Raw genomic sequence first — 25,565 nt, forward strand, 5'->3', positions numbered from 1 at the left:
TACCCACTGATAGTGAGACTTCTTATGCACATGTACAGAGATATTTTATCAATCATTTATCATTTTTCAATGGTTGTAGACCATTGAAATGTTATTTGGTATTATCACCACTTGTTAGTATAAAAAGTTATTTGAGTATAAAATTATTCTTAATTATTTTCTAGCAATAGTTTAGCAACTTAGCTACCAGAATCAGAAAAATATGAATTTCCCTCTTCAAAGATTGTTAATCAGATAGATTATTAAGGTTTTAAAAGCTCACTTACACAATTTTTCACTTTTCAAATGGCTATTTTAAGAACTAAAAGACTGTTATATTATACTTAATGCCAGTTGGACTTATTTGAAACAGAATTTCAACTCTTATTAAATCCTAATGAAGCTGAAGGAGTCTCTCAGAAAACAGACCAAGTGTGTTGTTACACATTACCCTGAGACCATACTTTGGGTGAGGAGTATCTCTAGCTCAACACTGGATTTTAGAGTTCCCTCAAGAAAGACCAGGACAATTCAATCATTGCTGGATATGCATTTGCAAGTGACAACATGAAAACACTAAGCCAAGGAAAAAGAAGTAGCAGCTAGAGAAGCACTGAAAATAGTATGATGTGCAGATCTTGTATAAACATGGAAGGAGAAGAACATAAATTTATGGGAATTAAGCAAGCAGCAGACATGCTGCACCCTAGTCCCCAAACTCTCTTCTCATCTCTTCTCTTTCAAGCAAACAAACATTAGCAAGTAAACAATGGAGGAGGAAACCACTATATAACATAAAGTAGAAGCAACCATCCAGCATACCACTCCTTCAGCAGCATAATACCACCAGCATTTCCTAACCTTCTAGGTAAGAGGAAGTTTGCTCAAAGCACTGCCATGGAGTTAGATTAAAATCTGTCTGGTAATGATTTTAATGGGCTACTGACTTATTATTCTAATGTAAGATAAAAAGACCTTCTTCTAAAAGACCAGCATGGTGAACTTTCTTAGAGAGGAGACAAACTACCCTTGGTAAACTAAGAGAAAGAGCAGATTATTCTTGTATGGAATATTTTAAGATTCTTTACTTGGAACAGAGATCATGGAATAGCTGTTCATAAATAAATGAATTAAAATCTCATTTTTGACCGGGGGGGGGGGGGGGGGAGGCATTTATAAGCCATAATTAAGATCATTCATTTATAAACTGTTGAAATCACTCATACTATATCAAACAGGACTCACCTAATCTTAAAAGGAAATACAATTGCACACTTACAAACTGCCTTAATTACCTAAAATACACAATATACATAGTTTTTAAACTGTAGATGAAGTGATTTCAAATTGTTTGAAACAGTACTCCCATCAGAAACTGGCTTGCTCTCGGAAACATAAATTCTGTTAAAAGCTGTCCTTAGAGGGACATTATGCCAAGAGAAAGACTCATCCTTACATGTCTACACAGTTAGTTTACCATCCTATGAAGCAGTAGCTTCAAGCATGCCATTATTTGCAGGGTGCCTCCTAAACTGGAAGCAGCATAGTAATGTACCTGTGGCATTTCAGATGGGGTTATTTACTTGGGCAAAAGTTCATTAGTTCTGTCACTCAGCAGTGCTAATTAGTCCTCCATAAGTTTGTAGAGCGCAACATCTTGAAACCCCTTTCTCTATCTAGTAGCAGAATAGTAAGAAGTAAAACAATCAAGATGAATCGAATCACACAGATTACCCTGCTCTGTGAAAACATATAAAGAGGTAATTCTTGAAACAGAGTTCATGCCAGAAAAGAAACATTAAGCTATACGGCAACAATCATCAGCTCAGGTAGGTGCCTTTTCACTCCTTGTAAATTAACTGCAGCTTTCCCTCTGGTTTATTCCTTCTGTGTAGTGGGAAGGAAAACAGAAATCCAAATGGAATAGACCAGAGAGATCTTCTTTTAAAAGCAATGCAAATAAAGCAAATAAAGTTCCTTTCAGTATTTTACAGCACTGGTACTTATTTATTAGAATATCTTTGAGTGTTGGGTTAAAAATCAAAATGTTCTCAGTACTTTGGATGTGTAAATCAAAAATAGAGAAAAGTCAGAGCACAAAGTGAAAGAAGGAAATATAAAAAGATAGAATAGTTAAAGATTGAAAGACATGAGACATGCCTGAAATATGGAGGAGGCTCTATGTGATTCTGAATGACTTTGGATAATACAGCCGCATTATTGGAATACACCTACAACTCACAGGCCGACAGAATACCAAATGTGCTGTGCTCTTCATGTTGCTACTGATAGTTATTGATAACTTCAATTTTCCATATCTAAATCTAAAAATTCTCTCTCATTTACTAAATTATCCGTCTCTAATCTTTTAGCACAGTCATAATTCTTTTTAAAAGATTTCAAAGATTGCTGTAGATATGTCTGATATGTCATAAATTCAGCAATATGATGTAACTTCATGACAGAATTGGGGCCGGACTTGATGATCTGTTCAGGTCTCTTCTGACCCTGGAAACTATGAAATAAGAAGAGAAGATGATCTGGAATGTGTAAATCTTTCTCTAAATATGTGCTAATTAGCAGTGCAGAACCCAGGATAGACCCAAATATCTCTTAATGTGAAAAAAATTTCATATCATCTAAACATCACTGTTCAGACCATCTCTGAGCATCACACACAATGAGATTAAAAAAAAAGGTGGATGGCTTTGAGTCTAGCTCTGAGACATTTCTCTCATATATTATTTGCCTACTTTAAATAAATAATACTTTTGGTGTTATAAAATCTCTCTCTCCAACAGGAGAGAGAGCATGAGAGAGAGAGTCATTTCAGGCTAAAGTTCTCATTAAAATCAATGTGATTTTGTCCTTAACTGTAACTAACTCTTTGTAGGCCCTGTAATCAATCGATAGCAACAACAAATGAATGCATATATAATAAAAATCTGTGTATCATTTTACAGACAGGACTATTCATGAAAGTAACTGCTCTTGAATGGGAGTAGGCCTCAAAATAGAAACAAGATTGTTCTTCATTGCTGATTTTCCTTCTAGTCAGATTATTTAGAAAGCATTTTGAAAGTTACGATACAAGATGACACAGGACAACAATAGCAAAGGAAAATAATAAAACACAGGTCATGATTTATTAAGAGCTCTTTGCAGTTTTCAAGTTTTCTTGTAAAGACTGAGATTTTTATTGAACTTATTACATAAGATTCCCTGGGCTGATCTGCCATCCAAAAAAAAAAAATAGGAATCATCATTTAGCAAACAGCACTCACATGCCTGCTTGTCCAGCCATCGAGAAGGCTTCCTTGAACTGTGCTGAAGCAATAGTAACAACAAAAGTCACAGTGTGAGCAGTGCTACTTTGTTTCCTCGTTTACCTCAATTTGTCCAGTTTTCAAAGTCTGCATGGAACCAGTTAAACAGTACAGCCAGTAAACAAACATGCAGTTGGGGTCAAGGCATCTGAAAGAAAACACAGCCTTTGTACTCAACCTGTTCCTACTTCCCTTGTTTACCCATTAATTCCCACCCCTGCTGGGCTTTTACCCACAGTTCTCCATATAAGGACTTTTCTATCACACTGGCCAGGCAAAAAAGAATTATATAACCTGGTATTCACAATAAATGCATGAACTTCTGCTGAATATGGCTGACATGGATCCTTTGCATTTCCCAAAGCTTCTTTTTGGGAGCACTGACTAGGATATCTCTAGCTGACTTCTAGTTTGGACTAGGGCTAGACAAACTCATATAAGGTGGATGAACAACTGGCTCAATACCTGCAAGCAAAGTGTAATTATAAATAGATCCATGTTGGAATGGCAGGAGGTTTTGAGTAGAGTCCCATAGGGGTCTGTCCTCAGCCCAGTGCTGTTCGATGTGTTTATTAATTATTTGGAAACCAGTATAGAGAGCTTTTGGAGAAAATCTGCAGATGACAAAACTGGGAAAGACTGCAAACATATTGGTGAATAAGAGCACATTCAGAAGGATCTTGACAGTTTGGAAAGCTGGGCTGAAGCTAACAGGATGACATTCACTGCTGACAGATGGAGGATGCTGCACCTCAGGAAGAATAATCAAAACACGTACAAAATGGGTGACAACTGGGTGGATGGCAGTAGTATGGAGAATGATCTAGAAATCTTGGTGGGTCACAGAGTCGACATGAATCAGCAGTGTGACTAGATGCACAAAAGGTGAATGACGTAACTCCTAGGCTACAGGTATTAAACTATGAGCTGAGGGAGGTCTCTCCATTTCTCCTGTTGAAGGTGCTCTATCTTGTATAAATAACTAAACACTCTTCAGGCCAGAGAGAGAGAGAGAGAGCATGCCTACAGCCTGATGTCTAGGAGAGTCAAGTGGAAGACTCACAGGTTTCAAAAATATGTAATTATGCATACAAGTGGAACAGCTTCAGTGGGTGAGACAGAGAAACATCCACTTGTGATTATTCATTAGTCTACTGGTCAGGGAATTCTCATCAGGGATTTAAATTCAAATCCAAGTAAGCTCTGCTCCATACAGGCAGAGGAGGGCTTTGTACCTGAGCCTTCCACAACCCAGCTGAGTGTTCTAGTCTCAAGGCTTGTAAGGCTACCACCACCACATTTTGTTTGCTAAGAGATGGAAATGTCTACCACCCACAAATGATATGAGTAGTGAGAGACAGAGAGAGAGACTAAGGCAGAAGAGGATGCCAATAAGTTTTCCCCCCAAGATTCAACATTTAGACATTCAAAAATTTTATAGACTGGTGCAGTATATATCCACCACAAAATTAGGAAGTGATAACCATGCAGTCATGCCATGATAAAAAAAAAAATATCATCATGCATTTTTGATCAAGTAACCTATCTGCTGCCTACTAATAAAGTATCAACTTGCCAGACAATTGTTTTAAATTAATACTTCCAAGTAAAGAATTCCACTTCACAGGACTGCATCTTGCCCAAAGTGCATGGCGGTAAATATTCAGTACTGTACCAGATTCAGGTTTCAAAACCCACCATCTCATAGACTTGAAGAGTTAGAAATGGACTTTTCTTTCCACTGGCAGAGTGCAAGCACGAGCTTTAAACCCAGGAAGTCCCAGAAATATCACTACTTAAAAACATGACCATTAAAGTACACAGAAGATATTTCAGGTCATTTTATAGCTCTCAGCGCCTTGCACAGCTGGACTGGAGACACCTGATGTTCACTTACACTTAAACCCCTTCTCGTCATTCTGATGGTTTAATGTGGCTTTAAAACCAGTATAATTTTTATTTGCTTCTTTATTTTGTCAAAATGAAGTCAAATGGTTAAATCAGGTGCATGGCAGCTGTTGGTAGAAACCTGTGATGTGCAAAATTAGCAGTGCTCAACTTCTGGACTACAGACCAAAACGGCTTAGCTAACCTATGGGGCTCCCTACAGCAGGGAAGCTGCCACATCTGGACCCTGGACCAAAATGGCTTTCATCCAGCCTATGGGGGCTCCCTACAGCAGGGAAGCCACCACTTAACACTATCACCATTCTTCCACTGACTAATTTCCAAGCCCTGTGTGCTGGATCAGATCAGCCTGTGGGACCAGGACCAGGGCCTAGTCTGACACATGAAGGGCTAGGGGCAGTGCAGTGGCCCAATTCAAGGTGTGCGGGACCAGGCCTGGGGTGGATCTGGCTCAATCCATCATGTGCGGAACATATGGGGTTGGGGCTGGGGCTGGGGTAACAGACCCAAACTGCCCTATGAAGGATCAGCGCTGGAGTGGTGGGCCCAATCTGGTACACATGGAGCCAGGGCTGGGGCAGCAGGCCTGATCCAGCATACACAGGCCTGGGGCCACATGCCGAATTCTGCCTGTGCGCCAATCCCATGATGAACTGGGCCCACTGATCCCATGCATTGGATCCATCCTGCAGAGTAAGTGACACCATACCACTTATCCAGCCTGCAACTTGGAAAGGTGCTAAATCAGAAGCACTACACACATGTTTAAAGAGAAGCAGTCAGTGGGACTATTAATGTGTTTAAAGTTAAGCAGAAGCTGAAGTGCCTTGCTAAATCGAATCAAAGTACTTTCAACACTTGGCAAGATCAAGTCCAAAGCCACCTGGAGAGATACAGGATATAGTTCCATGAATTTTTATAACCTCCAAAACCAATCCTAAAAATTTGATATTCTCTGTAATGCTGTCTGAACCATATGGAGAGAGAAGCATGTTTTGCAAATTAGAAAGAAAGTGAACTTAAGTGCTAGAGTGCTACTTTTAAAACCTGGAGACTGTTCCTATATGAACTGCAACTCATTCTATCGTGAGTTATATATAGTCCTGAAATCCTTGGCAGTATTTGCCATTAACTCCACAGAATTGCTTAACTAACAAAGCTTCTTTGTTTGTCACCACTGTGAGACTTCAGTGCAGTGTATCTTTTCCATGTTTCCCAGGTTACCTTGGCAAACTGTGACTAGCGAGAAATGTTTGTGAGATATTAACTCTAGCTTTGGAAGAACGTAATTTCCATGGGGCAGGATTGTCATTTTTAAAAAAATATCTTGCAATATACTGTTGCAAGACCAGTAAAGAAACTACCAAAAATTGGGCATCAAGTAAGCACACAATGCCTTTAGGTGACCTAAGGGAGGCTACAAAGCAGTACTTGTTGCTACAGCCTGTTATGGAATGCATTATGTGATATATTTCCCCCTCCCTACAGTGCAGCAGTCCAGCAGTGTTGGCTGCTATAGGAGGAAGCAATGACCATGACCTAGTTCTTCAAAATAATGAGCTGTGAAACCCTTTATAGTGCTCTTCATCATGCATGCCACTCCCAAAGCAAAACAAAATTTAAATGGATGTATATTTACCTTTACGGGTAAATATACAACTTTTCTCTAGCTCTTGAGGGTTCCAGTTCTAGGTGGAGAACAGCTTTTTGTTGTACACAATTGAATATGTTAGAAATAATTGTACAGGATGTAGTGTTGCTGTATGCTGGAGAGCATAGTCCCAGAGATCTTTTCCAGACCCCACATACAGCAGAGGACAACAATCCATTTTTCCAACAGATTTGCTAAAGGGAGATGCAGAATAAGTCACTGTCTCCGTCTTTCTTTTCCCACAATGTTTAAGGTTACTTAGGCGAGCTTACTCACCATCAACCTGAGATGGATCATTAGCTGCAATTCTTAGTTCAGGCCTTCATTATAGCATCCCAAATGATTTTTCCATGAAGAAGAGATTAAAGGACTAAGGGAGATGAGTAAAGCTGATGCTAAACAAATTAGTGCTAAATTAGTGACTATCATTTACCCTTCAAGGAACAAGCTGGGAAAATACAATCTTCAGTAGCCATCAATACAATGTGCAAAATAGCCCTCATTTATTATTCTGTCACTTACAACTCACATGCATCATGATTTATTTCCTTCTTTAGTGAACTATTTTCTGTCATATCATATCACAAATACTGAGAGATTTCTATCTTAAATGCTGGGTACAAACATTAAATACCCTTCATATCAAGGTAGTATTCTTTTTATTACTTGTATTACCACAGCACCAAAAGCTCTACTCGTATTGTACAAACACAGAACCAAAATATGGTCCCTGCCATAAAGAGCTTACAATCTACGTAGATAGAAAAGTTTCCTCCTCCACTGTAGGAAACTGAGGCACAAAGTGGTTATGTGACTAGTTTACAAAGAGTGAACCTGTGGCAGAACCTGATATAGACTTCAGGGATGAAACTTGGACCTCTTTGAAGGAAGTCCAGAATTTCACCGCAGGTATTTTGGGGTTCGTAGTTTTTTACTCAGATTACTAGCCTCTGATATTCCCTAAATTATTATACTGGAGACTTGATTGCTTTGTACTATTCATGCTCCTTTTTTACTGTCTGTTCTGGAGTTGTATCTTATGTTGTTAATAAAAGAATGGGGAACTAGCTATCTAGAATTATATTAGTCTCAGGCTAAGCATTGGCTACTTTCAGCAACCTATCATTAATAAAGATATGTCCAAGTTTACGCTACAAAGTTGTCCCATGATGTGTCCTGCAAATATTTAGGCTTAAGAATGCCTCTGTTCACTCATTTCCTCTTCTTTGACCTGCATTTCCATTGGTGTGTCCGATAAAAGGATGTTTTCAGAAGATTTAAGTTGCTTCTTTAAAATAAGGAGAATTAACACACATGGGATATAGGACACTCCACGCAATATTGCTGGCAGACCCAGGTAGAACCATCTGGAATAAAAGTATGCTTTATTAAACGTGCGTACACATGAAGTACAACAGGGCTTTTTATTTTGTTGCAATGCAATTCCCTTCAGGACAACACCCAGCTAGTCTAGAATATGTTCTTGTTCATAGGTTGTGCCATAATCCTTTTGTTATCAGTCTAGGTTGGATAAATGCATGGATGAGGGAACACTGATTATTCAGGAACTGATATTGTTCCTTGTGATCCCACATGGAACCAACATGCCTACGTAAGGCTGATGGGGGCCTAAATACCTAATATTTTTCAAGATCTGCAGTATTCCTTGTAGGAACAAAGGCTTTCACAATGGTATGTTGGATTCGTTCCAACTTGGGTAACTACACTCTGTCTAGCTAAATTCCTTCAGTAATTTCATTTGGATACAGTGTCATTCACTTCTTCTTTAACGTTGTTGTTTAGTGCTGTCAGCTATTAAACAGTAGCCACCTCCCACCAAAGAGCTGCATGTCTGAGGTGAATGAAACAATGCCTTTACTATAATAAAGTATTTTAAGATCCTTTGTGATGAAGGGACTAGATGCATGCAAGTTCCAAAAAGGAAACTTCTAGTCACAATCTATTGTGGAAGACAATACTGGGCAAAGTATGCCTTAAGAGGAAATAAGTACTGAAAGAAATTTGGAATCTCCAGTCTCAATGTGTTGTTTCTCAACTACAGAAAGACCAAGAACATAAATGATACAGTGATAAATACAGTAAAAAAGGATAGATAAATATTCCAAAAAAATTGTACCTGTATGTGACAATGTCATACATCCTACAAGCTCCTTCTCCACCACATGTTTTGGTTCCCCATTTCAAACATGTAGTATCTATCAAAGCTCCAAAATAAACAGGAGATGGTATCCCAGCTAAAAAGAAAAAGGTATGATGGTAAAGACCTATAAGACATCTATGATGCTACATAAATACCTCACCTGTTATGGTAATTACTAGAATTATAGAGCCACGCCTGTTCGTATTTATCCTTCTCTTTTCTTATACCATCCACATTACCTCTGTTTCATATAATCCTCAGTCCTTCATTAGTGTTCTCTGCCTGAGTAGGTACTTTCTTTCTTGATCCCTCTTTAACATTTAATACACACAGCAGTTTAAAATATGCATGTTGTGGTTGCTACTCAAAACTCAGCATTTGCACATTCTCACTAGAGAGATCTAAGGAAAAAAATTATCTTTCAGCTAAATTTTTCCTGGTGTATATTCTGCAAGAAGGAAGGGGCATAAAGTGGTTTTAGATCTGGATCTTGTCTAGTCCCTGGCATAAATAAGAACAATGTAAAAATTGCTCTATTTTCTACTCAGATCCCCAGGCCTCCAAAAAACAAATCTATTTGTTTTAATCTATCCCACAGCAACTAAGAAGGTTTTTGTCACATAAGAGAGGGTTCATATTGTGAATATCATCTCTGATCCTGACCATAGAAGTACTCATGATGTACTTAAAGTATGTCTTACCTAATACTCTTGCAGCTAATGCATGGATGCCCACACCAAATGACTTTTCTTCAGGCTTTAGAGACCTAAGCAACAATTGCATTGGATATTGAAAAAATGGCAAAATACATAAACATTATAGATAAACTTACTGCTAGTTTTTCAACAAAAATCCTTTTAATGAGACTGTTATTCTGATTAAATGGCTCTCATTAAAGTGGAGGTACTTGTCTAGGACTTTCAAGGCACAAAAGAGAAGGATCCTCTCACAATATCATCCAGATTTGCATGGAGGCCAACAGATCTAACAGACTAACAATTATGCACTGTACTGAGCTGTCTTAGTACATTGACTTTGTATTAATCTGGGACACAGCAGATGGGCAGAAGCCACATCAGGTTATAAAGCTGACAACATTTATCATAAATCCTAATGCTCGGTGTAGAAGGCATCTAGAACTTCCCTAATGACTAAGGGATTCATGTCTTGATATGAATTTTTCAGCTGAGCTCTTAAGTTCTTACAATAATACTATTTTATTCTACCTTATTAAGACCATGTATCCTGGTGTGGCTCCTAAGGAATAAATGAAACAGCAGACTAATGATAATATTAAAAAATACTGAAGCATCTTGTCACAGTTTTCTTCTCTATCACATTGGCCCAGAACTGCAGAGATATTTCTAGATGAAAATGCTGATGCTGCAACACAGGCACAGTTTTCAAATACCTGTCAAAAGACAGATTTCATCACTGAGGCTCAAACTGTGATTACCGTCACACCCACAAAACAGTATATTATTCCATGTGACATATTGAGGTCAAAGTATTACTATATTTTCTAAATTAGAAGATGCAGTTTAAGGTGGGGAAGGAAGGGGTCAGGCAATTGCTACCGCTCCAATCCCAACCCAGAGTTGGGGCTGGAGCTATAGCTGGAGTTGCAGCTGCCACCTGCCCCCCGCCCCCACTGCCTCTGCATGCCTACTATTCCTGGCCCCTGTTGGGCTGCTGCTCTTCTCTAGACCGAACCCACCCAGAGAGCAGCAGTGGCCAGACAAGCAGATTAACCCTTCCATGCCTGCTCCCCTGGGACAGACAGTGTGGGCAGCCACACATAAACTGGAGAGGGGAAAACAGGGGACGAACAGTAAGCAGGGATCTGGGTGGGCCCAATCCAAGCCAATAGGGGAGTGTTTACCCTAAGGAGTGGCTACACCTTAGTGCAACACAAACTGGGTAACATGGTTCAGAGCTAATCCTGTGCTTGTGTGGCATAACTTGGAGATGCCTAACGATTGCTTAAAAGACATTTTAGGTGCTAATATACAGGCTACAGGTGTTAAGAGTTCCAGGAGCCACTCAAAATTAGCATATAACAAGGCCCTTATTTGGACTTCTATTTAGTTTGAAAAAGTTTAATTAAATCTATGTTGATATTAATTTCTGGGCAAAGCATCAGGCTAGTTTTTATTTTATCTAGACCACTTTGCCCACATCTTACTGACACTTTATGAATTCTAGTCAAGTCCATAGGTGTGTGTATTTCTGCCATTGCATCACGTTTGCTATATTTCAAGGCATAACATGACAAAATGTGTGCCCTACCATGTGTTTTCCAGTTCCATTTGATCCTTTACATCCAGCAAGACAAGGCGAAACATAAGTTATTCCATTGTCCCCACAAACAGGATCCCACACTTTTAGTGTACAATCACAATCACTATTGCAGTCAGCAAGTAGAGTTGTTTCCACATATGAAACTTGTTCTAGTCTGAAAGACATTCAAAAGATAAACAAACAACTGAAGATTAAAATACCTCAAAACTAATCTCTTTACATCATTTTTAATGCTGAAAATTAAAACACTTTATCAAGAACTTAAAAAATGAGCAGCAGCTTTGCAGAAAAGGACCTTGGGGTTGCAGTGGACAATAAGCTGAATATGATCCAACTGTGTGCCCTTGTTATAAAGAAGGCTAAAAGCATACTAGCTTGCATTAGTAGGAGAGTTGCCAGAAGATTGAGGGAAGTGATTATTCCCCTTTATGCAGCACAGGTGAAGTCACATCTGGAGTACTGTGTCCAATTCTGGGCCCCTCACTACAGAAAAGATATGGATAAATTGGAAAGAATCCAGTGGAGGGCATTGAAAATAGTTAGGAAGCTGAGGCACATGACTTCTGAGAAGAAGCTAAGGGAACTGGGCTTATTTAATCTGGAGAAGAGAAGACTGAAGCGGGATTTAATAGCAGCCTTCAGCTACCTGAAGGGGGGTTCTAAAAAGGATGAAGTTAGACAGTTCTCAGTGGTGGCAGATGACAGAACAAGGAGAAATGGTCTCAAGTTGCAGCAAGGGAAGCTTAGGTTAGATATTAGGAAGAATTTTCTCCCAAGGAGGGTAGTAAAGCATTGGAACAGGTTACCCAGAGAGGTTTTGGAATCTCCATCCTTGGAGGTTTTTAATACCTGGCTAGACAAAGCTTTGGCTTGAATGATCCAGTTGGGGATGGTCCTGCTTTGAGCAGGAGGTTGGACTAGATGACTTCCTGAGATCCCTTCCAACCCTAATTTTCTATGATTTTAGGATAATAGACTACTATATGTGAAAGTGACATTCTCTCCATTGTTTTTATTTTCCTCTATGAATGATCAATTAGATGAATAACTGTTTACTAACACTGGCAGCTACATAACTTAAACATGTAACTGCATTAGTCTGACATGGAAATGGTACCTCTACTTTTTGTGTTCATTTTTGCATGCACCTTTTAGAAAAATGGAGCCAGTGGTCTATTTTAAGTCCTTAGAACATTAAAGGACATAGTTTAAAACACTTCCTTTGCTGAGACCCAGGGTACATCATCTCCCAAAGAAGGCATGCAGGGCTATGCTGACCACCTCCTCAGTACTACTTCTTTTAATGGGTTGAGGTAGGAGGGCAGGAAACAAAGTCTAGACTTTCTACCTTGGTGAATTATACAGGGGTTAGCAACCTTTTCAGGCTGCAGGCTGGAGTGATCTAGTTCAGATCAGAGAAATGCAGGTGGTAGAACCAAGCTACCACCACCACTTTCCCTACAGCACATCTCCATAAGGCAGGATGGAAAAGCAACTACTGCCAAAGCCACACACTGCCAAATGTTGCCAAAGACCCACATCTTCAGGCCAGAAATGGCTCTTATGCCATAGGTTGACAACCCCTGTAACCTATGAATTTAGAACCTGTTTTTTTGTTCTTTTTCTGGAAGAACATTTTGTTCTTCCAAAACCAACCTCCTTGGCAAGGTTCTTATTAGAATATATTTTAGTACAAGGGAACAACAGGTCATTTCAGCACTGTGACATAAAGAATATACCCTTCATAGGAGACTGTTAGACCAGCAACTGGAGAAGTTTCACAGACCATGAAGTAAGCAGCAAAGTAGATAAGGTATTCAAGTAAAGAGATCCAAAAGGCTATTTTGGCAGCTTGAATAGTATTTGTCTTAAATTTCTTCATCAGCAAGCCTCCAAGAAAATATCCAATGCATATAATTGGTAAATTGTAAATACCTGTACAAATAAGTAGAATTTCAACATTAAAATAACAAAGGAAAGCAAAAAACTGCTCATAAAACAATATGGCCTGTATTAATCATTCCATCATTCCTGTGACTATGCATAATATTCATGTTATGTTCACAAATGCTTTAATTTAGCAATAATAAGATACCACATTTCATGGTGTATAAGTTGAGGTTTGAAGCCCAATTTTTAACTCTTAAAATTCAACCTCGGTTTATACACTGTAACACTGTCCCCTGCGAGCGGTGCCAGGCTTGGTGTTCAGCTGATACAGCCCAGGCACCACCAGGCTCACAGGGGATGGGGGCATGCCAGCCAAGCGCCAAGTCTGGCCCTGTCTGCTGCAAATGGCACTGCTGAGTGCCGAGCCCAGCCCTGTCCCCTGCAACTGGTGCCAGACTCAGTGCTTGGCTGGCACAGCCGGGCTTGGTGCTGTGCTGGCATGGCCCAAGGAGCACTTCTCACAGGGGATGAGGGTGCGCCAGCCAAGGCTGAGCCTAGCCCTGTCCCCTGCAAGCAGCACTGCAGCACATGTCCACCCTGAGATGCCTGGCCCGCAGTGAGGGTGCACAGGGGCCAGTATAGGTCTACCCTATATTTCTGATCCAAAAAGTTAGATCAACAAATTCCTAACTTTTTGGATCAGAAAAATGGGGGTGACATATACACCATGTTTACTTATACACCATGAAATATGGTACCTTTAAATTTCCACCTCAACTTATACACTGTATCAATACTTTTGACCCTCACCCCAGTGCCACCCCAGTCCGGCCCCAGCCTGGCCCAATCTTCTTCACCTACCGACAGCATCCCTGTCACTGGAGGCTGGGCCCAGCTTTAGCATGGCCTGTGGGCCTTGCCGTCACTATGGAGATACCCCTCAGCCAGGCACTGAGCCTGGCCTGTCGCCTGCAAGCAGCGCTGCCTGGGCCATGCCAACTGGGTCCTGAGCCTGGCCCTGTCCACTGTGAGTGGCACCACGCTTGGCGCCCACATGGAGTGGCCCAGGCAGCACCACTCACAGGGGATGGGGCCACACCAGCTGAGTGCCAAGCCCAGCCCCAGCCCCTGTGAGTGGTACTGCGGTATGTTTTTGCACCACTCACCATGCCCAGCCCACAGTGAGGATGAGCAGGGGCCAGTATACGTTGACCTCATACTTCTGATCCCAAAAGTTAGGTCAACTTGTACATCGGATCTATGAAACTCCTAACTTTTGGGAGCAGAAAAATGGGGTTGACTTATACACCGTGTTGATCTGTACACTGTCAAATATGGTACTTGTTCCAGTTATTTGCATGCCCAAACCAACCAGAGTCAGGAGGAGATCTAGCTACTCACAAAGAAAAGTGTAGAAATATTCAGAGAAAAGACAATAATATAACACTGAGATAAGGGCACAGCAACTCCTGTTGGTGGTGCTACCTGCTGTAATCCCCTCACTAAGAATGGCCCTCTTGTGATTTTTGTCCATCAGCCAGTGCACGAGCATGACCAAACACATAGAACAATAGGGAGCACAATGTGCTAGCTCAATAGATGTTCCATATATTTACTGATGGTGCTAATCACTAGCCTGTTCTTTTTTTGTTTTTTTAGATGAGCAAAGCAGATAGTCACTGGGCATGTCTACTGTGGAGCTGACTAATTAGTTCTTCAGTGAAGCATCAGCATCTATATGTGCAGTGCTATTAGGCCAGAGTAAATTAATTAACTCTGCCATAGGATAGTACTACCTGACACAAATACTATCCTACAGGGGAGTTATTTACTCCCCACAATGCATGTGTAGACACTGACTGGGGCCAGCTGGGGCAGGAGAGTACTCCAGTGCCAGGCTGTCTACTGGAGAGCCCTGCACTGGAGCAGCTTCATGCCCCAGCCAGCCCCGCTGCAGCACATTGAGCCAGGTCAGAGCAGCACAGGGCTAGCAGGCTGACCCCTAGAGCCCCCTGCCAGCCAGGGCTACTCTGCCCTGGTTCAATGTGCTGTGGTCCTGGGCGCACGTGTAAATGCTGCACCTGGGCGCAATAAACTCCAGCCCAAACTGTGCCATAGTTTGTTGCATCTAATTAATTTCACATGTAGACACATCCACAAAGAGCTAGAGAACTAGCTGTACACTCCTGAAATATACTGTTTCTGCAGTGCTCCTGAAAGCACCACCAAGAAGCACATCCCCATCCACCACTCCCATTGCACGCACCAAACCTAGAAATGAGGTGGCAAAGTTGCCATGAAGAGCTGTTCTCTTTCCTCCCTCCCCTTCCCTGCCCCGCTGTCAAGCTCTCTTTCACTAGAGTGTTTCAAAGTGATCAGTACTATCAAGGAAACTTCAGTGTCTCATCTGTGGGTTGGGCACATGTGGTGTGGGAGCAGGTGGGATGGATGTCTCTCAGCATATTCAGGAACACAAGGGAAGAACAACCCTAGATGATGATTAAATCTTGTTGTTTCATTTATTCGATGAACATTTTCCTGAATCATACAAGTACCACATAGTTTTGACTGTCTCTGCCCAGGAGCATAGGCTTACTTCTACTGAGCCATGGAATAAATAGAAGAAATAGAGATGAAGTAAATACAACCTGTGCCACTCTCCAGGCAGAAGATAAAATGATGCCCAGGAAAAAGCCAACTTGCTAAATAGGTACTTTGTGTCAGTTTTTCACCAGTCCCATGGGACAACCCCCTGCCCAGTAGGGGACACGGAGACCCGGGTAAGGGAGATTCCTTACCCTCCATCAATGCTGACCTCATGAAGGAACACCTTGAGAGGCTAAATGCCTTCAAGTCAGCCAGCCCTGACAGTTTACACCCTTGGGTACTCAAGGAGCTGGCAAGCATCATAGCCTAGCCCCTGGCACGGATCTTCGAGAACTCCTGGTGCTCTGGTAAAGTGCCTGAAGATTGGAAGAAGGCCAATGTGGTGCCTATCTTCAAGAAAGGGAGGAAAGTAGATCTGGCAAACTACAGGCCCATCAGCCTGACCTCTATCCTGGGGAAGGTCTTGGAAAAGATTATCAAAGAGGCCATTCTTAACAGATTGGCCGATGGTAACATCCTGAGGGATAGCCAGCACAGGTTTGTTGCGGGTAGGTCTTCCTTGACCAATCTCATTTCCTTTTATGACCAGGTGACCTATCACCTGGACAAGGGAGAAGAGATTGATGTCATATATCTTGACTTTAAAAAAGTCTTTTATCTGGTATCCCATGATCCTCTCTTGGCAAAACTGGCTGTGGCCTCAGCCTCACCACGATCCACTGGCTGGGGAATTGGTTCTGTGGTAGGACCCAGAAGGTGGTGGTTGATGGAAGTCAGTCATCGTGGTGCGCTGTGACCAGTGGGGTCCCTCAAGGCTCTGTCCTAGGGCCTATACTATTTAACGTCTTCATTAATGATGTAGACATTGGTGTCAGAAGTGGACTGGTCAAGTTCACCGATGACACCAAACTCTGGGGTAAAGCATCCACACCTGAGGACAGGAGGGTGATCCAGGCAGACCTTGACAGGCTCAGGAAATGGGCAGATGAGAACCTGATGGTGTTTAACACTGAAAAATGCAAGGTTATCCACCTTGGGAGGAAAAACCTGCAGGATCCTTATAGGCACGACAGTCCTACGCTACCTAGCACTACGGACAAAAGGGACTTGGGGGTCATGATTGATCACAAGATGAACATGAGCCTTCAATGTGATGCTACTGCTAGTAAAGCGAGCAAAATGCTGGCTTGCATCCGTAGATGCTTCTCAAGTGAATCCCAGGACATCATTCTCCCATTGTACTCGGCCTTGGTGAAGCTGCAGCTGGAGTACTGCATCCAGTTTTTGGCTCCACAGTTCAAAAAGGATGTGGCGATGCAGAGAACAGCCACATACATGATCAGAGGTCAGGAAAGCAGACCTTATGATGAGAGGCTGAGAGCCATGGGACTCTTCAGCCTGGAAAAGCGCAGGCTCAGGGGTGATCTGGTAGCAGCCTATAAGTTTATCAGGGGTGCTTACCAAGATCTGGGGGAACGTCTGTTCACCAGAGCGCCCCAAGGGATGACAAGGTCAAATGGCCACAAACTCCTCCGTTAACTTTTCAGGCTGGAAACATAAGGAAGAACTTCTTTACTGTCTGAGCCCCCAAGGTTTGGAATAGACTGCCGCCAGAGGTGGTTCAAGCACCTACTTTGAACGCCTGCAAGAGACATTTGGATGTTTATCTTGCTGGGATCCTATGATCCCTGCTGACTTCCTGCCCCTGGGGTTGGGGGGCTGGACTCGATGATCTTCCGAGGTCCCTTCCAGCCCTAGTGTCTATGAATCTATGAATCTATGAAAATGCAAAAAATAATTCCTCATCTACAAAGCTAGTAAGACTGATCTTTTGGCAGTATTTCAGTCAACAGCAGAACAGCAAAGTGGCATGAGACATGAGAGCTGTGAGGTGTGATGTAGGCAACTTCAAAAACTGTGGTTATCAGATGTGTTTATTATACCTTAAAGATCCTTTATTATACCTTAAAGACCATGGCAGTTTAAAGAGACTGATGCAGGTGGAGTTAGTTAGACACTAAATTTAGGTATGAGCCATGACTGGATTTAACTTATAGCCATATTGCATGTTATATTTAGGACATGTTAACTGCACTTAAAGCATGAGCATCTGTGCACTTAAACAGAAAAACACATGTTAAGTGCAATTGTTTTATAGCAAAGTTATGACTTTTTGCAGGATTTTCTCCAGATTGTATTAAGTAATAATACAGGCTGGTCTATGGAGATAATACAAACACAGCTAACTGGCTGTTGGCCCCATCCCTAACAATGCACCCGAGTTTGAAACTGCCTCCAGTGTGATGCTGAAACTAGAACTGACAATCAGCCAATTGTTGGTCCCAACCTCCATGTCAAATCAGAGCTTTGAAGTGGCCACAGCATCTCTCTGCCAGTGGCACAGACATGGCTCAACCTCAAGATCCAGTGGCAGCATTAGCGACATGTAGGGGGTGCACGCAGGTGCACATGCACCCCCTGAGATTGGCAGTGCCCACCCTGCAAAAAGCACCACCAATACTGCTGGCAGTGCCTGCGAGCAGTCACCACTTGCCACTAGTTCCCCCCCCACACTGCTGACACTGCTGGCGGCATTGGTGGGCAGTTCCTAGCTGCCACTGCTGCTGTGGCAGCGTCTGCAGGTGGTCACTGACCACTGGTCAGTGCTCGCTACCCCCCAGCCACTGACACTGCTGTGGCTGCCTGCAGGAGCTCCCTGCTCACTGCCGCCACGCTGCCGACACCACCGCTGCCATCTGTGGAAGGTTGCCGTGTCCCCCCAGCTTCCGGGGGCATGCAATGTTCATGAGATTTGGCTCCCTGTGCATCCTAGTACCTCCCTCCACCCACTTCTAACAGAAGAGACTTGGCTCACCCTTGCATGCCAGCAGCAGGCACTCCCCGGCTGGACAGTGCTAAGCACACAGCAGGGAGGCCACAGGATCTGAGGGTGGGAGTTGCATGTCCTCACAGGCAGACATGCAAGCTGTGCCAGGGTCAATTCAATGTCTGGAGTGAGGGGGAAAAGGGAGGAAACAGCCAGTTCCAGCCCTAGTATTAGTAAGCATTCTCATGCAACTACTTAGAACACATTCTAACTTTTAATATGGGATGGTAACACTTACTATGTCTCAGATAAAACATTTGCTAAGTATCCTATGCAACAAGCCCCTTAAAGAGTTCTTTTCCTGTTTTTAATAGATTCATAGATTGTAGAGTCGGAAGGGACCACAATGGATCATCATGTCCAAACCCCTGCCCCTGGCAGGAAAGAGGACCGAGGTCAGATGACCCCAGCCAGGTGACTATCTAGCCTCCTCTTGAAGACCTCCAAGCTAGGTGATAGCACCACCTCTCTTGGAAGCCCATTCCAGATCCTGGCCACCCTTACTGTGAAAAATTTCTTCCTAATATCTAACCTAAATCCACTCTCAACTAGTTTATACCCATTATTCCTAGTCACTCCCTGGGGTGCCGTAGTAAACAGCGCTTCCCCTATTCCCTGTTGACCTCCCCTAATAAATTTATAGGCAGCCACAAGATCTCCCCTCAGCTGTCTCTTGTGAAGGCTGAAGAGATTCAGCTCTCTCAACCTCCCCCCGTAGGGTCTATCATGAAGGCCTCTAATCATGCGAGTGGCCCTCCTCTGGACCCTCTCCAGATTCTCTGCGTCCCTCTTGAAATGCGGCGCCCAAAACTGGACACAGTACTCCAACTGTGGCCTCACCAGTGCCACATAGAGGGGGAGCATCACCTCCTTTGATCTATTAATCATGCACCTGCTAATGCACGACAAGGTGCAATTGGCCTTGTTGATGGACTCGTTACACTGCCGGCTCATGTTCATCTTGAAGTCAATAGGGACTCCAAGATCCCTCTCTGCCTCCGAGCTGCTGAGAAGGACACTCCCCAACCTATAGGTGTGCTGGAAGTTTCTCCTTCCTAGGTGGAGTACCTTACGTTTATCTTTATTAAATTGTATCCTATTTCTCTCTGCCCATTGATCCAACCTGCCCAGGTCAGCCTGAATCTGCTCCCTGCCCTCCAGTGTACTAACTTTGCCCCATAACTTGGTATAATCAGCGAACTTGGAGAGGGTGCTCTCCATGCCCTTGTCCAAATCGCTGATGAGGATATTGAATAATATCGGTCCGAGGACCGAACCCTGTGGGACCCCACTGCCCACCTCCTTCCAGGCCGAGAAGGAACCATCCACCACCACTCCCATACATTTTTGGTTATGTATGTTGTTACTTTGATCAAACAAAGTCACTTCAGGTGAATTAAAGTGCATGAATGGACACTGGAAGTAGAGGTCATTGAAGAGGAAAAGATCCATAGAAGCCTTCCCTTTTGTTCCTGGGTTGCTCTGGTTCCCGCTTGTGTGGGCCATCACTATGGTGTCCTCTAATACTAATCCTCAGAGAAGACAAAACAACACAAGACAGACTCAAAAAAGGTAGGCAAATATTGGGAGCATTGCTCCTTTGCCATGTAGTGTTATAGATAAATGAGAGAATATGGCTTTAGGAAAAGCCCAAATCTGCAACAGTTCAGAGAAGGGTGTGATGGAAAACACTGATGTGCACAGACAACGTTGGCTGAGCACACATTCAAACAACTGCTTTCTCTGGAGGGAGTGCTATCAAGGTGTCATGTTCATAAACATGAAAACATAAACATGATATTACATCAAGATTAATTTTTAAAATGTGTGTGAGGTTATGGTTAGAAAAAAATAACTAAACTGAGTTAAGAGATTCATTTGGAGTAAATTCATAAATTCATAACATCAGATGACAGTCTTGTGTTGAATCTAGCTCTTGTATAAGCACCTTTCTCAGTATATAGACATATTTGCTGTATAAAGCCCTCAGTATAATCATTAGCTGATCAAGGGAAAAAACAAACATAATGCAAGTGTACCTATTAAAAAGATGGCATCTGATGCAGATTTCCCAAACTGCTGTTCCAAATATTTTGGCATAAAGGATATCATGCCATCAAAGGCATTGAACTGTAAAACAGTAATGCATACAAACAGCATATACACAGGGTTGTGAAACAAAGCCCGAAGGAATGGCAGGAAATCTGGAATGATAGAAAAAACGGAGTTATCGTGAAGGTCCACAAAATGATTAAGTCTCTATTGAGTGCGACTAAAGAAGCAGGAAAGGAAGCAGAAGAGGCCCTAAATTAGATCTTGGACTGAACTGGATCTGCTTTAACTAAAATCAGCTATCATGATCCCCTAAAGACTTTATATTTGAACCCAAAATATTCCTTGTGTGCTCCAAAATGTCTCTTCCACAATGCAGTAACTCCATCTGCAACATATGGCATTGTACACAATGAATGCCTAGCTTTTTTTTTCATGCTCCAATAATTCCTATGTCTTATCATTTCTCTTCTCTTCAATTCTATGTTGCTTTTGATTACATTTTTACTGAAGCTTATGAGGTAGAAGGTTTTCTTTAAAGAGGGATTGCTCATCAGTTGGAATTTCTGATTTGAAAAAGGAGTTCAGTGGCCCAGACACTGTATACGCTCATTAATCTTATGTCTCATTTATTAAAGACCCTACAAGCTTTTCTGATTCCTAATAAGCTCCTTGGATAGTATTAACTCATTCTGGATTTGTTTTCCAGCTCTTATTTCTTTTTAATGAAAAATTTAACTGACTTTTTTCTTGTCTGAATCTTTTCCCGTCTCTTCCATATCCAACACAGATGCTTTCTGTTGTCCCCAGGCCTTCCATGCCGCCCTGCTTATTTTTCAATTAATTTCTAATATGCTGCATTTTAATTATGGCTTTTTCACTTATACTGCCCAGGTATTAAATATAGACAAGGATTTCAATGCTTCTTTCCTCTTCCCCTAACTATTAGACTTCCTTATTCTATCTGATTTTGTGTTTCTATTGGGTGCCTAGGATCCAACTATGGGCTCCCCTACCAAACAATCACAGGCAAATTTCCAAATGAGGTGCATTTTTTTTTCAGTATTGTCTGAGAAAAGCTATAGAATCAGGACACAAAACACAAAAAATAAATTTCTTTCTGTTCTACTTTCTGTGCCAGCATATGTGCTGATCAGTTTTTAAGAAATTTTACAAAGCAAACAAAAAAGGCTTATATAACAATGTCCTTGATTTATTAAAAACAGGCACTAGTATACCCTTCAGAAGCTGGTATACCCTTCAGAGTCTGGTTAGTATCTCAGTAGAGGAAGGTTAGTATATCAGTCTCACAATGTAGTCTAATTTATAATAAAACCATATGCTATGTAGTCTAGCATCCAGATTTTCTAGAAAATGCAAAGGAGTATTAAGATAAAATAGGACAACTGAAGTTTTAACTTGAAACCAAGACACTTTTTATTTGGGATATTCAGGGACAATGGATTTCCACCTGAACACAATACAATGTGTTGTTCCTGTGAGTGATAAACAAAGGGCACTTTTACATGTGCTCCAGGAATGAGCAGTGCACTTTAATTAGAGTGGCTCCGAGAGCCACTCTAACGAAAGCACCACAGAGTCTCATGTATTAGCATCCCTGCGCTTGGCAGGGATGCTTGAACTAAAGCTTGTTTGACAAGCTTCAGTTCAAGCACCCCCATCACCATTTCCAAGTGCAGAGATGCTGATACGAGACACAGGAGATCTGCTGGAGCACAGTAATTACCACGCTCCAACAGACTCAATTAATCGACTCTACTCTGAAGCGTTGTTATCACAATGCATCGGAGCAGCCTCCCAGTTTGTCTACAGGCACCCAAAGAAAGATGCATTCTGAAGTCACACTGGAGAATTAGGAATGCCACAAGCTGAGCTCTTGGAGAGCCATCTGTTTCTTACCAAAGGTTGTAATATAAGCAAGGACTTTCAGCAGTAATTAGTGACTTGGGGTGCACTGAATGTGGAATACCCAGTTTGAGCCACCTAAAAGAGGCTGCACTAAGTAAGGGCAGAGAATGCGCACTGGCAAATGCACCCTCATTCTGAATATTAGGACCTCAGAACTGCCATATTTACCCAAATCTAAATTTAAAATAAGCCTGAACAATTAGATTTTATATGTGGAAAAATAGTTATCATTTTCCATGTACAGAATCTAATTATTGCAGGGTTGTCTTAAAGTTGGCCCCCCACTGCTACAGCAGAGCAAGCAGTGGCAGTTAGTAGTGGGCCAAGCAGATGAAGAATCTCCCCCCCACCCCACACACGCACCTCAGCCTCTACCACCTGTCCTACACAGTGCCTGCCCACACTAGCACTTGCCTCCCCTGCTACTTGCCCACCTTGATGCCTGCCCTTCCCTCCCATTCCCATGCTACATGGCCCCCACTGCCTCTGCTCCCATGTCTCTCCCCCTGCCACTGCCTCTGTGTCTCTTGCCTGACCTCCCCCCTCCCACCCCACACACACTGCTTACTCTCCAGTCCCAGCCCAAACACATCTGCTCCCCACAGCTGCTGTCCCTACCACCACTTACCCTCCAGCTCTTGCTCTGGCCCCACTCCAGCTTAGGGAACAGAGCACATTGTTGTTCTAGCCAACCCAGCCTGGCCACACAACAGCAGCAGCAGTGGTAGCAGCTCTGGTTCCAGCTCTGACTGGGCTGGGGCTGCTGCTATCACTACATGGCCAGGCTGGGGCCATAACAACTATGTGTTCTCTGCCCTGGGGTGGAGCAGGGCCAGAGCCAAATCTGGAGGGTAAGCAGCAGCAGGAGGCACAGGCTGTGGGGAGCAGACAGCAATGGGACAGATGTGGTAGGGGAGCAGATAGGGAGGGCAGAAGAGAGACAGCTGGGGACAAGGGCAGTGCAGGTGGGAAGACCAGGTGTGTCTCCATCTCTGACTCAACCCTGGGTAAGGTCCAGAGTTGGAGTCAGAACAACTGCCTGCCTCCCTGCTTGTACTCAAATCCAAGATAAGGGGATTTTTACCTGTGTTAAATGTGGGGGAAATCTCATCTTGGATTCAAGTAAAAAAAGGGCATTTGTAGACAACACTTTAAAGCGGGTTTAAAGTGGATTAAATGCCTTTTGCACCACTTTAATGGCACTGCAGTTTGCACATTTGGTGGTGTATAGCACATTCATTCCAGCCACTGTAGCACATTACAGCATTAAGTGACTTTTGGGGCGCTACAAAGTTAAACACCTCTGAGGAGATTTTAGTTTCCTACCCTACAGCCATGGAGGGAAGCACCAGGCTCCATGCGGCTCAGCCTACTGTAGTCTCATTCAACTTTAGTTATAACTAGTGACTCACTAGAAGCAAATTTCCACATCCAAATACACCAAAGTGTGGGAAGAAAGAGGTTTCAGATACATTTCACGGTAGGTTTGTGACTCTATAAGGGACGAAACCAATACTCTTGTTCCTTGAGGTATGAACTTTGCAGCTCAGGCCCATCTCTAGTGATAAGCACACACAGTCCATGTCATAAAGGAAAAAAGAAAGCCTTTCCTATAGTCCTGCTGTATTTAAACCTGTTCTACCATATAGTGACAAAGATAAATTTAGGAGTAATAAAATAAAATTATTTAACTTGCCTTTAGCGATTTCATACATGTTCTGTTTGACTTGGTTTTTACCATTTCCCTGCACCAGTGTTTCGTTTATTCTATGTGGTACCTCAGTATCACTTTCTTCTCCTTCCTTAAAAAGAGTCTTAGGCAGAAACCAAAAAGGCATGCCAGCCAGGAGATTCACTGATCCACAAATCAAAACGCCCAGCCACCATGCCCCAACCCAACGTGCGTCAGTTAGGGTTAAAGTCACCTCCTCTAAAAGTAAAGAAACATACATCATATTAGCTCTTAGATATCTTCCCCCACACTCACTTGTAGTAGGCACTTCTAAAATCTGAGACAGAAGAAAACTCTTGGGAAGATTCAAGGTACCTCTTCAAAAGTGGAGGTGGCCTTTTCTTAAGCAACTAGATTTATCTGCCAAATATGGACATTAATTCATTAATTACTTATATTTTTCATCATTGAATGAACTCATATGATATTATTTAACAAATAATTTATTTGCAGATTATTTTAATCTTGTTTGAATGCAGGGGATTTTATCAAACTGAACATCATATGCTGATTTTGCTTCATAAAAGTATTACCAGCAAGCTGGCATAAAACAAGCGCAGCCAATGCCGTGAGATACACTACTCATACTAGATTATAAACATACTAGTTCATTACCTAGATCTGTTAATCCCAGATCAACGTACAGCTGTGCACAGAATGATCCCAACATGAAACCAAGCAGAGGGCCTATCACTGTGGCTGTATGCAGGCAGCCTGAAGCAAAGAAAAGTGAAAAACATACAGAATCAGACCCTCTACAGTTATTTTCTTTAAAAATTGACTGCCCTACTTTTGTATGATTCTATGAACATTTCCCAACTATCTATAGTGACTGGATAGATTGACCCCATAAAGTTCTGAGAATATGGTTTCCATGATTACAAATCACTTTCTGTCCTTGTTCTCCAGTATGTTCATAGCCCTTCATGTGTACAATTCTTCCCACTGATTTCGTAGGCTTTGCATCAAAGAACTCTATTTTTTTATTTGTCAAACATTTTATCCAGAAAACTCAGTCACTAGCATATTTAAAGAAAGTGAAGGCTAAAGGTCATAATCCTGCACTGGAAGCCATGTATATTGACCTCTGACCCCGGGCAGAGCTCTGCTTATTTAAGTGGTGCTTGATAGATACATGATCA

General features: G+C 42.2%; 2 protein-coding genes across 3 annotated transcripts in view; both read right to left on the reverse strand.

Annotated features, from left to right (window-relative positions):
- LOC102564832 (solute carrier organic anion transporter family member 1C1) overlaps positions 1-5,653 on the reverse strand; it is a 91,678-nt gene extending 86,025 nt beyond the window's left edge. The window contains exon 1 of the mRNA XM_019489599.2: positions 3,264-5,653. The gene's annotated coding sequence lies outside the window, so the exon portion shown is untranslated. The remainder of the gene's footprint in view (positions 1-3,263) is intronic.
- Positions 5,654-7,343: 1,690 nt separating this feature from the next.
- The window catches only part of LOC106736949 (solute carrier organic anion transporter family member 1A2), an 87,646-nt gene continuing 69,424 nt past the window's right edge, over positions 7,344-25,565 (reverse strand). For both annotated transcript variants that reach the window (XM_059726559.1, XM_019489604.2), the window contains 9 exons: positions 25,039-25,137; positions 24,388-24,621; positions 20,750-20,914; positions 13,066-13,261; positions 11,315-11,480; positions 10,252-10,436; positions 9,727-9,791; positions 9,002-9,119; positions 7,344-8,231 (listed from right to left, as the gene is read on the reverse strand). In XM_059726559.1, the coding sequence (XP_059582542.1) occupies positions 8,057-8,231; positions 9,002-9,119; positions 9,727-9,791; positions 10,252-10,436; positions 11,315-11,480; positions 13,066-13,261; positions 20,750-20,914; positions 24,388-24,621; positions 25,039-25,137 (1,403 nt within the window). In that variant the 3' untranslated portion in view covers positions 7,344-8,056. The remainder of the gene's footprint in view (positions 8,232-9,001; positions 9,120-9,726; positions 9,792-10,251; positions 10,437-11,314; positions 11,481-13,065; positions 13,262-20,749; positions 20,915-24,387; positions 24,622-25,038; positions 25,138-25,565) is intronic.

This window comes from Alligator mississippiensis, chromosome 4, assembly GCF_030867095.1.
Source record: "Alligator mississippiensis isolate rAllMis1 chromosome 4, rAllMis1, whole genome shotgun sequence".
Lineage (NCBI taxonomy): Eukaryota > Metazoa > Chordata > Crocodylia > Alligatoridae > Alligator > Alligator mississippiensis.